Source organism: Watersipora subatra, chromosome 4 (assembly GCF_963576615.1).
Source record: "Watersipora subatra chromosome 4, tzWatSuba1.1, whole genome shotgun sequence".
In the NCBI taxonomy this organism is placed as follows: domain Eukaryota; kingdom Metazoa; phylum Bryozoa; class Gymnolaemata; order Cheilostomatida; family Watersiporidae; genus Watersipora; species Watersipora subatra.
This window is the reverse complement of record NC_088711.1, coordinates 7,929,656-7,943,357: the sequence shown is the minus strand read 5'-3', so window position 1 is coordinate 7,943,357 and position 13,702 is coordinate 7,929,656. Positions and strand designations below refer to the sequence as shown.

At 36.3% G+C, this 13,702-nt stretch overlaps 1 protein-coding gene across 1 annotated transcript in view; it reads right to left on the bottom strand.

Moving 5' to 3' along the window:
• LOC137393877 (NACHT and WD repeat domain-containing protein 2-like) overlaps positions 1-13,451 on the bottom strand; it is a 36,462-nt gene extending 23,011 nt beyond the window's left edge. The window contains 10 exon segments of the mRNA XM_068080590.1: positions 246-327; positions 466-634; positions 1,734-1,959; positions 3,434-3,578; positions 4,685-4,836; positions 5,329-5,497; positions 9,151-9,239; positions 10,494-11,056; positions 12,271-12,426; positions 13,360-13,451. Of these exon segments, the coding sequence (XP_067936691.1) occupies positions 246-327; positions 466-634; positions 1,734-1,959; positions 3,434-3,578; positions 4,685-4,836; positions 5,329-5,497; positions 9,151-9,239; positions 10,494-11,056; positions 12,271-12,426; positions 13,360-13,451 (1,843 nt within the window).
• Between the last annotated feature and the right edge of the window lie 251 nt (positions 13,452-13,702).

Below are 13,702 nucleotides of genomic sequence, written 5' to 3'. Positions count from 1 at the left end.
GCGGTCTCGTGTGGCTGCGATTAACTGTTCGTTTTTGAGCTTTTAAGAGCTTGTAATCACATTCCCACATATTTTGCACCTACAACACAACAGAGTAAGACATGGTGAATCTTTTGATACCAAATAACTGTAATGTGAATTTTGTTGCAAGTCAATCGTTAAACACCTGAATATTGCATCAATACAATTGTGACATTCTGAAATACACTAAGAATCCTTAGAACCCAACTTGTAAACCGTCTCACCTTTGAGGTACTCTGTTACATTCTCGATTATCTCTTCTCTCCCTTTGAACAGTTTCACAAGGTTGAGGCACATATGAAGGTGCTGAAATGAAATAAGAAGATAAAAAGCTTTGCTTATTTGTAAAAATTTGCCAACTTGATGGAACCTGCAGTGAGTAAAGGAGGTTGCTTATTCAACAGCGTGTCATAGAAAGTACGTATATACATGTATATCACTCACCTGTAATATGTCAGCATAGATTCTGTCATTCATCAGCTCATCATTCTTCTTGACAGCGTCATCAACCAACTTGAGAATAGAATTGTAGAAGTGGTCACAAAACTCATCAAGGTATTCTTTGTGGGTCTCCACATCCAGCCCTTCTTTGCCAGTCCACTCAACAGAGAACCTATCATAGATAATAAGTATAGCAGGGCTAAAGCATTGGATTGTTTTATTGCAGTTTTACTGGATTGCAGCAGCAAATCCAACATAGCTAATGCTTTTTACCCCTACCAGCACTTATGTAATATACACGTATGTAAATTCATTAAAAACCTGCTGCTTGCTTGATTCTAAGGAGTTTTCGAAATTTTTTATTGCATTAATTACATTGTGCCGATCAAACAAACATGATCTCTGCATTCTTGGCAAAGCTATCTCAATGTAGGAGTAAAGTTTTTGAAATTAATTTTCCGTCTGCTGCAAAGCCGAAACTAGCTCATTCAGTCCAAGTGCCTGTATATCTTGTCACGGATCGTCGGACATCGGTGTACTAAAGTCTTTGTCTAGATTTGAGGTATTTTGTTACGCCTGGTCTAGACGTTGTTAATCCAATGTTGTTAGTCATTTTTATTATTTTTTATAAGTGAGAAAAATTTGGTGATGACTAAAAATCATCACCGAATCATCACTTTTAATTACTTAGCAATTACCTTACATGGAGTTTGGAGTTTGGGGCTTAGTCCCATGGTTTGTGTATCTGCATGGTTACTAAGAACATAACATAACATAACAATTTAAGTGTGACCTTTAAAAAATTGTGCTAAAAACTTGAGGATTTCAAATTGTTAGCAATTACCTCAAGTCTTAGCGGATTACATTATGCTCAGATTCGAGGTCTTTCTATGCATGATGCACTACTAAGTGCGCAGAATGAACAATCCAAAAAGGAAGAAGTTGTTTGCTCAGAGCTAGTTAGCAATATATTATAGAAAAATTTAAGAAACGTAATGCGTTTCTCCTAACCTCTGGCATTACCGGTGTCATTCACAATGGGCAGGCAACTCCTTTGTTGAGCTCACTGAGATCTCACTATAAGTGCTATACCATAGCCAGTGATACAGATATTGGTTGGTGTAAGACTCACATTACTGGTAAGTGATTATCTAATCTTATTCACCTGAACTCTTTCAATGTAGTTGGCCATAGAACCCCAACTAGCATAGACCTGTTACTAGGCAGACATTTACACAATTAGTAATGACCTGTCTGGGCATGTCTCATACCTTGCTATGTTCTCTTCAGCCAGAGCTGCCGGTATCTTCTTGTCTCTGAGTTTATCAAGAAGCTGCTGAGCCTCTGCGTCTACTGACCGGCCGGCTATGTCGACAAATAGTTTGGAGAATCTCAGAGCGGAAACGTTGAGGGAGTCTATGTTTCTGATGTATGCCAGCGTGTGGTCAGCAGTGTCCTTGGCTCTCAGTATCCCATTCTGAATTTCTCTTTCAGTCACTAGAATAAATGGTTAATAAAACATTCTCTATCAATATATTTTATGAGTCACAGGCGTATTATGCGTTATGTTATGTGTTGTTTTATATGTTATTGGCGTGCAAAGTGTTACAATTATGTTATGTATTGCTATGTATTACAAGTGTGTAATGTGTTACATTTATGTTATGTTGTTATGTGTTACAGGTATCTTATGTTGTGTAATGTCAAGTGTTATGTTAAAGACTGTGTTATCAGCTATGTTACGCATTATATCATTGGCTATTTTTGTGATATATGTTATGTGCCACTTAACTTACATATCAGTTACTGATGAAAATAATTAGTTTTCTCACAGAGCAGTTCGGAGTTAAGAAAGATGGTTAAATCAACAATGAATAGATTTACTAATCACAAGTACGGGTTCTACTAACACCTTCTACTACCAGCCCTGTACTAGCGGACAGTCCTGTACTAGCGGACAGTCCTGTACTAGCGGACAGTCCTGTACTAGCGGACAGTCCTGTACTAGCGGACAGTCCTGTACTAGCGGACAGTCCTGTACTAGCGGACAGTCCTGTACTAGCGGACAGTCCTGTACTAGCGGACAGTCCTGTACTAGCGGACAGTCCTGTACTAGCGGACAGTCCTGTACTAGCGGACAGTCCTGTACTAGCGGACAGTCCTGCACTAGCGGACAGTCCTGCACTAGCGGACAGTCCTGCACTAGCGGACAGTCCTGCACTAGCGGACAGTCCTGTACTAGCGGACAGTCCTGTACTAGCGGACAGTCCTGTACTAGCGGACAGTCTTGTACTAGCGGACAGTCCTGTACTAGCGGACAGTTCTGTACTAGCGGACAGTCCTGTACTAGCGGACAGTCTTGTACTAGCGGACAGTCCTGTACTAGCGGACAGTCCTGTACTAGCAGACATTCCTGTACTAGCAGACAGTCCTGCACTAGCAGACAGTCCTGTACTAGCAGACATCGGTAACTTGTTAAACTAGCTTCTTATTGTAGCTTTTGTAACTTTCACCTAATAACGATGTTTGTGTTTTATGTGACAGATCTTTCTGGAAGCACGACTTACCAAAACTGGTAAAACTGGAGCATAATAATAATAGTAATAATAATGATTATTATTATTATTATTACGTTGTGTCGTTATGTGTTACAGGTATTTTATGTGTTGCAGGTATCTTATGTTGTGTAAAGTCAAGTGTTATATTAAAGACTGTGTTATCAGCTATGTTCAGGTAGGAGTTAACATGTCTTTTGAGCCTAAACAGAAGACAGCCATCTTAGGAACAGCTCTCATATTGAGGAAGGTCCTCTCTTAGTGGAATTGAGGAAGATGTTGGATCCTTTGGCCTTTTGTTAAGACCCGGACTCAACACAGACTAAAACCAGTCACCTACCACCACACGGCTGCGAAGAAAAACTTTTACAATAACAATAATAGTAATAATAATGGTTACGCAAAGGCTATCAGACCTGACATGAAGTAGTTGTGCATTCCTTCTTCATCAATCTTCTTGGTAGCAAAGAGCACTTGAGCGGCTCTGCGAAGGATCTTCTGAAGCTGGCACATGGTATCCCACCATGCATTGGCATCACCCTCCTGTAGCTTTGCATTTCTCTGTTGAAGTATTACATGTAGAGCAATGCATTGCGCAACGTTTGTATGAGTGCGATGTGATGATGTGAATGTTAGTTAGACCAGCACATTTACTATAGTTCATGAACAACTTTGGTACCCTTTATTTCCAACTAGTTGGCATGCCATATTGTATTGAAACATTTTAATAACTTCATTGCATTTGCTTTTATATTCATTATGTTGATCAAAGACACAATGCATTGTAATATTAGTTTTCGAGCAGAAAGTCAGCGGTTCAAACCTTGGTGACTCAGTATGTCCTAAAAATGGACTGTCATACAGCCTATTTATTACAAAGGGTGGCAGGACAGACTATTTTGTGATTGGTGGATAGGCCAGCGTATCACTTTTTATAATACGCCGGTACACAGTCTCGTATACTCCTGTCATGTTAGCCATAAAAAATGGCAGGCCTATCACCTATTATAACACATGATGTGCCCAGCAATATAAGCTGCAGGAGCTTCCTGTTCTGTCATCTTCATAATAGGTAGTGTAACAGATTTCTTTAGGATATACTGTCAGGTTATTATTCTTTAATTTAGTTATTTTTTAAATTATATACCTTAACAAAATTGTATGTACAACATATATTACAGTATACAGTAATTAGAGATCTAGCCATACATACATATAGGTTGAAGAAAAACTTAATTTCTGCAGGCAATATGCTCACCAATTTAAATTGTCAATATAGCTGCCTATTTTTTGACAAAAAAAATTGCTGGTAACACAGTCTATTTGCAAAGGAGAAACAAGCTCGCTCATGTGCCATTTTGTTTTAGGATGGGCTGGGTGACTCCTTATTTAAAGACTGTTTTTTTCTGGCTCTCAGTGTTTCTAAGTGTCAAGATTTTCTCATCCCCAGGTTTAGAAACACTTCATCAACTTTGAAAGACTTTCACAAAGGTGTAAAAACCTTATCAAAAGAGCCAGCGGCTGTATTTGAGTAATCTAAATTTAAAACTGTATTTTATGTTTCAAGCTTTACTGGTTAATCTATGTTTGGCTAACTCACTGCTTCTATATTTATAAGTAGAGATATTTACAATTAAGATGGTTTTATACTGTGCTATGTCTCTCACCTTGTTGTTGAAGTTGTAATAAACAGTACTTATTGGACGAAGAATAAAGACAGAAGGGACTGTGTTGGTGTCTTCCTTGTACCAGCATTCTAACAAATTTAGGTCATCTTCAAACTGCCTTGTACAGTCTAAAAACTTGTTAAATTCTGCTCCTAAAACCACAGAAACATAACTTCTATTAACCTACAAGAACATGCGAAGTCATGTTAATAATGATATGCAAATTATGGTGGCCAGCAGGCAAAGGTTTACTTTTTAAATATGATCAGTGGTCAGTAGCGTTGGTTAGGCCTTGGTAGTCATTGGTTATCAGTAGTCATTGGTTTGTGACAGTCATAGGTCAGTTGTGGTTATCAATTAGCAGAAATTTTCCATTATTGGCTGTCAGACAGACGTAATCAATATTCAGGATGGCCATTAATTAGTGATGATCCCTAACCAAGGTGGTCATTGGTCTGTGATGGCCCTTAATCAAGGTGGTCGTTGGCCAGTGGGGGCCTGACACACTTTTTTACATATGGTTGCCAGATGAAAGTCTAATACTCTAGAATGTAAAATATGGTTCTACATAAGATACACCTGATAGTCACTCTCAATTTTCTACCCTTTGACAGTCCCATGATGCTGTGTCATGTTTGACTCACCATCGATAATTGTTGGAATTGGACGATAGCCATATTTTTGACCTAAGAACACAACAAAGTTTGGGCCGGTGGACAACCTCTGACAATTTCTAATTTCATTCATACAGAGCTCTGTAGTCATGTGATCATCAGTAGCCTCGTCTCTTACTCCCCATCGCATGTCCACAACCTATAAACAGAAAAAAAAGATATAAAATAATTCCAACTAAAAATTTACCTAAGTAATTCCGCATGTTTCAAGCGCTTACGGTGACATCATGAAATGCTGATGTACAACTGATACATAACAAGCAGCAAGGAAGATGATTAACAGAATATGTTATTTAAACAAAAAAATATTTAAAATAGGCCCGTTATAAACGGTGATGTGACATTTGAATACAGTAAAGACTGTCATCTTAACAATACAAATTATTTCAGAAACAGTTTTTATCATCTAACATAGCTTATTATTCCTCTGTAGAGTAGCGCGCTATTACTTTTGTTCATCTATTCATTTACTTAGTGTAAAAATTGACCTCTGACCTCATTGCAGGAGAACATACAACAACCGTTTATAACTACAGAGCTAGTTACACCCACAGAGTGGAAATAGTAGACAAGAGAACTAGGACTTTTCTAATAGTCTATTGTCTTTAATTACAGTTAAAGGAGAAGATTCAATCACCGGTGACAAGCCATAATCATTAGTGAGAAAATATTAGTCTTTATTGGATGTCATGAAAGAACTTTTAATTAGAAGTCATCGAACAGAATAATAAGTCAGTTTTGGTGATGCTAAAAAGTTTGCTAAATGTAACAAGCAAAGTAGGCCAACGATAAAACTGATTTCACTCCAGCAATCAAGCTATGTTTGGGGCACACAGCACTTTTTTCACATAGCTGCTTTTTAAAAATCTGAATATGAAAACAAACTTCAAAGAAAAATGCTCCCAAAAGTGTCAATTCTCCAAGCGTTTAGTGAAAATCTTATCTGCTTCTCAATAATTTGAAAACGATTACTGTTTTCAAAATGTGATGATATTTCAGCAGGCGTAAATAAGCATGAAGTTATGATTTACTGTACATTTCCTCAAAGAGTCTTTGATGAGTCCACTGCTATGTAGATTGTAACTGCACACTCCATTCTTACCTTTTGCACGTCTTTCCTTGCTCACTACCTCTAATATATCGGTATGCCCTAGTGAATACAAAGAAGTTTGTGGTCTTTTTTTATTAAAGATGTGTAAAAATGTTAAAATTGAGTTGATGTAGTCTATCCTTAATCAGAGTTTATCACTACATCTGAGTCTATCCTTAATCAGAGTTTATCACTACATCTGAGTCTATCCTTAATCAGAGTTTATCGCTACATCTGAGTCTATCCTTAATCAGAGTTTATCACTACACCTGAGCCTATCCTTAATCAGAGTTTATCACTACACCTGAGTCTATCCTTAATCAGAGTTTATCACTACACCTGAGTCTATCCTTAATCAGAGTTTATCGCTACATCTGAGTCTATCCTTGATCAGAGTTTATCACTACATCTGAGTCTATTCTTAATCAGAGTTTATCATTACATCTGAGTCTATCCTTAATCAGAGTTTATCACTACATCTGAGTCTATCCTTAATCAGAGTTTATCGCTACATCTGAGTCTATCCTTAATCAGAGTTTATCACTACACCTGAGCCTATCCTTAATCAGAGTTTATCACTACACCTGAGTCTATCCTTAATCAGAGTTTATCACTACACCTGAGTCTATCCTTAATCGGAGTTTATCGCTACATCTGAGTCTATCCTTAATCAGAGTTTATCACTACACCTGAGTCTATCCTTAATCAGAGTTTATCACTACATCTGAGTCTATCCTTAATCAGAGTTTATCACTACATCTGAGTCTATCCTTAATCAGAGTTTATCACTACATCTGAGTCTATCCTTAATCAGAGTTTATCACTACATCTGAGTCTATTCTTAATCAGAGTTTATCATTACATCTGAGTCTATCCTTAATCAGAGTTTATCACTACATCTGAGTCTATCCTTAATCAGAGTTTATCACTACATCTGAGTCTATCCTTAATCAGAGTTTATCACTACATCTGAGTCTATCCTTAATCAGAGTTTATCACTACACCTGAGTCTATCCTTAATCAGAGTTTATCACTACATCTGAGTCTATTCTTAATCAGAGTTTATCATTACATCTGAGTCTATCCTTAATCAGAGTTTATTACTACACCTGAGTCTATCCTTAATCAGAGTTTATCGCTACATCTGAGTCTATCCTTAATCAGAGTTTATCACTACACCTGAGTCTATCCTTAATCAGAGTTTATCACTACTTCTGAGTCTATTCTTAATCAGAGTTTATCATTACATCTGAGACTATCCTTAATCAGAGTTTATCACTACATCTGAGTCTATCTTTAATCAGAGTTTATCCTTCAGTTGCGTTACATATAGTGAAGTTTCTGAAACTTCAAGCTTTAATAACATACTTTTGTCATTAGATAAATCATTAACTACTAACTCAATACTGAAACTAGTCAAGCCGCAATTCTGAATAATAATATAATTTCTTTTGTAGCTATTATAAAGTCACAAGAACGATTGAAAATTAAAAATCGTTTTTTTTCCAGTTTGTCTTTTTATGCATCTTTATGTCACTGTCTAGTAGTTAGTGCAAAAAGCCTTTCAACTTAACCTTAAGCTGTGTTTCCATTGATCTTACTCTCTCAAGGGTACAAATAAGAAAGTTGAATTTATAGCCACAAATATATATTTCAGGATATCTTAAAAATTCTGGTTGTGTAATTGTAATAAAATGACATAAATTAGCATATATGATTTCACAGCTTGCCTTATTGAATTTATCATATTGACAATTACAGACAAGTTGTAATTGTCATTGTCCTTCATCATTTTAATCGCTTTGTAAGTTTTGTATTTACTGTCTACCTAGAAATTTTACCTGCATTTATAACACACTTGCATCAATATTCATGTAGTTCAGTATTAAAACAAAGTTACGATTGCAGACCTTTACCGATTACTCTTAAACCTTTTACAGTAGATCACTGCTCAAACATTCATCGCAGCATAAAAAACTCTACGAAAGCAATCAACTGATGCAAAGTTCATGCTTAGAGTGAACAATAATGCCAAGAATATAATTATAATTATGATAGTTGACAAAGCCTTAGGTCTCTCATGGGAGTGACTAAAGCAAATGAGAAAATGTAGGCATGATCTTCGGATCACCTCCAGTCGTCTTCATCAAACATCAATATTATTTAGGTTGTTCACATAGCAAATGTCTCATCACAGAAGGTAATTAGCTGCAAGTCTTTATGAGCTCAGTTAACCAGAGAGTCTCCAGAAATTGATTATGCAATTGAGCTCTCGATTCACAAAGAGTCTTACTAAATGCCAATAACAGGAGTCTTTGATATGACAGGAGCCGTGTCAACTGCAGTATCATGGATGGTGAGAGTAAAGCAACTGCAGCCAACGACTGATGCTTGAAGAGTCACTGACTTGATTAAATCATTTCAATTAATTTTAAAACTATAATTTAATTTTTCTGTAGCCTGAAATCTTACGCTCTCAATTGAACCAGTCACGAAGAGCATGATGTTGACCTCCGATGGAGCGAATCAGATTATTGGCTAACTGAGTAAGTCATATTTGACACTATTGAAGTTAAGATAAAGCATAAAATGACTGGCTTGCGTGACACAGAGCTTAAGAGAATATTATAACGGTAAATTCAAAGGTCAGCAACAATGCATTAGAGTATTGAGAAAAATCCAAGATCATTTGACAACTATACCTGAAATTCCAAACCATGTTTTTCTCTACAGTGATCTTTAATCTTGGGGTAGACATCGGCCATTAGAGCATTTCTTTCTAGTTGAGTGTCTGTAAACAGAACGACAAGAGAATATAACTGACAACTCAACTAGTATAGCAGCAAGTTTAAAGGTACCCAAGAAACAGGAAAAGCTCTTACATCTTACGGGATTTCATTTATAAATAGTCAGGAAACCGATCGAGGTCTTCCGTAATCAGCTTAATATTATCTATTGTGGTTAAAAAATCTTGAAGCTGAGCACTTTTCTAAAGATCATAAACTAAAATGAGGCCATCTAAAGAATATAAACATGCCATGGGCTTGGTTTTAAAACAAAGGGTAGCCTAGTCCTTGCTTAGCGAAAATTGTCACTCAAAATGAGGATATAAATCAGTGTCATATATAAAAGCCTAAGAATAGAAGTATTTGATATCTAGGCCTATCACAAACATAATAAGATATGCAAAGAACAGACCATGCATGTAGTAGAGAACTAAATACTTCAGATGAAGATTTCCCAACCTTTTATCAAAATGACAGTTTCGCCAGAACTTGTTGGGTAATACTTATACATCCAGACCTGCCTATTATGTATACACACCTAACTCTTATATATACATACCTGACTATTATACATACAGATCTGAGTCTTATATATACAGACCTGACTATTATACATACAGACCTGAGTCTTACTTATACAGACCTACTTATTATACATACAGACCTGACTATTACACATCCAGACCTGACTATTATATATACAGACCTGACTATTATATATACATACCTGACTATTATACATACAGACCTGACTACTGTACATACAGATCTGACTATTATACATACAGATTGGCTTATTATACATACAGACCTGACTAATATATATACAGACCTGACTTCTATATGGTGAATTTCTGATATATACATGCATTCAGTTAATACCAGTCAATGGTTTCATGATTCACCCAGAGCCACATAACTTTTCAAAGCGTTTTCTAAACCTTGACATTAGCAGCTGCGTATTGTACAACTATTAGTGTACCGAATCAAATAAAATAAATTGTTATTCTATAAAACTTTTTGAGCATGACTTTGTAGCTATTAAAATTAGATTATTCTCAATCGTTTGAGATTTATATTTCTATAATACTACATCTCACCACATGGATCTTTTTGTACAAGTAATACATATTTATCAATTTTCCACATTAAAAATGAGTATATGCTACACAATTCAAGGCAATGAGCAAATTCAATGATATCCAAATTATTACACTGTAACATTAGAAATAGAAGTTGTGTACTCACTGTGTACTTACCAGTGAATGTAGAGCTCGTAAATATTCTGACAATTTTAGAGTTGAGAGGTGGCAAGTCATCTGTCAGCATCCCTTCAAACACTGTCAGCTTTTTCGGATTTTTTAGCATGAGTTCTGTTTCGCTGCATCCAGTCTCTGGAGAGACACCACCTCCGCCAACCCCATTCCTTCTTGTCCCGCTGTCGACTCTAGCGAGGTCATTAAAGGAAGAGTTCTTCTTCATCTCTGACTTAACAAAGGCTTCAACAATCTTGTCATTTGCTGTGCCCTTCCCGTCTTTCTTTGACTCCATTTTTGACCCTTTAAACTGTTTCACCGCTTGTTCTACCGATTGTCTTCTTCGAACTAATGCGCTAAAAGTTATTGGCTTGTTTGATGCATCTTTCTGTGAACCACAGTCTAAAGTATCTTTCTGTGAACTACAGTCTAAAGTTTCTTTCTGTGAACCACAGTCCAAAGTCTCCTCGCGTTGAGATATTTCCTTCGCAGCAGGTTTGATGCATTCATAGAAAGCGGCTAGGTCAGAACTGTTCTGGTTTGACTTCGAATTTCCCGTCTCAATTCTATAAGAAAGAATTCAACTGACCTTTATCAGTGAGAAATGAACAAATAGCATGTAGACCGTCAGCTGCTCGTTGACACACAACAACGCTAACTTACTGTAGAAGATAAAAATATATTTGAACAATCACGCCAACTCGTGTGATTGCAATATTTTGAAGATTTGCGAATGATAGCAGCTAGCCTGAAGGAAAGCAAACAATATAATATATAAAGACTAGTCAGAAGTGAACCGATATATTGCAGTAATAATCACCTGGTCTCTACTAAATTAATGTTCAGGTGAGCAAATGATAAACCTGATCGATAACAATTGAAAGGACCTTATCTAATTAGTTACTGGCTCGAGTATTGATCTTGAATTCATTTTGAGTTGCAGAAAATGTTTTAATTAGAAACCATATCAAGAGCAGAATACAAAGCAAATGTATAAACTGGCGGAAGGTCGTTCTTGTGTCTATTGAAAAATAACATAATCTGTGCCACAATACGTGAAGCGCATTAATGGTCAATGCAAACTTTGTGTAAAAGTTCCGAGAAGATAAATACGATCTCCTCGAAGCTATTTCTAGACAGAAGCCTGTTCTATTGATTACTTCACCTCCGACTATTGACAGTATTTGAAGAGTATCAAATTGAGTTCTGTTGGCACATAATGACTTCCACTTATACCCAATATCAGCTAACCTAAACGGCGACAAAGCCGACGCATTGAACGGTTTATTTCATTTACTACCAAAGAGAAAAAAACAGTTCATAATTATTTTGGTATCTTTTTCAGCACACTAACCCAAATCGTTAATATTTTTCAGGCATTTCGACAAAAATTATATATTTCATGTGGATTCGCTTACTAGGGGAAGCAATTGCTGAGAAACTGAGTAAACTATATTCTTGACAAGGATGTAAATTTAGAAAAATAAAAAATAGACAGACCAACTGTAATATCTATGCACTAAATCTAGCCCAATTTCTACTGTTGACTACTTCAGCGTGTTACTTCAGCAGTCAAGTGACAAGCCTTTGCCTTGCCGAGCCTTTTGCCTCGGAAAGTAGCTGGTTTTATTAAAACAGCAAAAGGTATTGATAATGAATATTTATACTCTTGAGTGTTCCAACTAATTAAATATGGCATTACTTTGTTCTTACACAAATCTTTGCTACTTCTTATAGTACAATTCTAGCCTAACTAAACGAAATAGAGATAAAGGCATACGTAGTAGATTTGCTGGTCTCCATTGTCGGGCTGGGAGAACTTGTACAACAATCACTAGGTGATGTGGCTTTGCTGCAACTCGGAGATATCTTTCCAACAGCTCGCTTGCGCCGCTCAGCTGGTAAAGCTTTTTTCATCTCGAAACTTGTGCCAGACCTGTAGCGAGTCACGGTTTGCACTCACTAGTTGAGTTCTGAATGTTAGTGAAAAACCGTCACCAAATTTAAAGTGTTAGTTAAACACGTGGGACGTATAAAATGAACATTAGATGGTAGTATAGTAGACTGAATTAATTAATTTTATAATCTAGACACAATGGAGAAGCAACAAATTCAACCATCGTTGCTGTCATTACTCCTTTAGGCATAGTTTCACTCACACTCGGCTTGGATAATTCAATATAATATTTTTTATACTGTGCAGTTTTTGAAAATTTGTATTCTTCTTTTTGTTGCTCCCATGTATTTTAAAAGCAAACAAAAAAACAAACATTTTTTTAATTGCTTGCCGTCAATATCATCTATTATTAATTCCTAAATTTTGAATTACACTCAAAATTTTTAAAAGTATTAATTGCTATTTTCAAAATGCTTATTTTATAATATATTTTTGAGGTTTTAGGCTTTGTATTTTGTTCAGGGCTTTTCAGTTTTTCAGGTTTGTCTTTACTCATTCATTTTTACTTGCAAAAAGCACATTGAGGTTATCGTTTCCAATACAGAGCTCCTGTTTCACATAAACAGGGACATTGGAACGAAACTGTTAGTGACAATGAACATTTTATTGAGTTTTGGTAGTCAAACAGAACTTATAGAGAGTACAGGTATACTGTCCAGCAGCTGCTTCTTATACTGTATTTGAAAAACGCCACCAATGCGGCTTGAGTCATACAACTAGTTCGGGTAGGTGGGTAAGGGAAAACCTTGCTTCCAGCGTATCGACAGATATTCTGAGCCAAGAGTCGACTATACTGATAGCAAAGATGACATTGACAAATGCAAACAAGCACCAGCAATAACAGAAAAAATCATAGCATACAATAATCAAACAATCAAGCGTATGGCTCTATGAATCAGCATTTGTGTGTACCTCTTAGATGTAAGTGATATCAAGGACGTTGCTGCCCGAGCACTGGTTTTACTCTTAGTCTTAGGTCGAGTTTTCTGCGACTGGTAAGCCATTACTGAAATGAAATTTTTGTTTACAGCTAACTCTCCCAAAATGACTGCAATTACAATTCCTTTATTTTCTGTTGTATTGCAAGTACACATACTTTCTATGAGTGTAAAACTTGGGGTATTCAAAAGCAAAAACTAGATGCCTAAAATAGCTCAAATCAAATTCAACGAATCTGCTCACTTACCTTCACACTAGAACAGGACTTTCAGCACTTATAACACAAACCGGTGTACAATCAAAATGTCTCTACAAG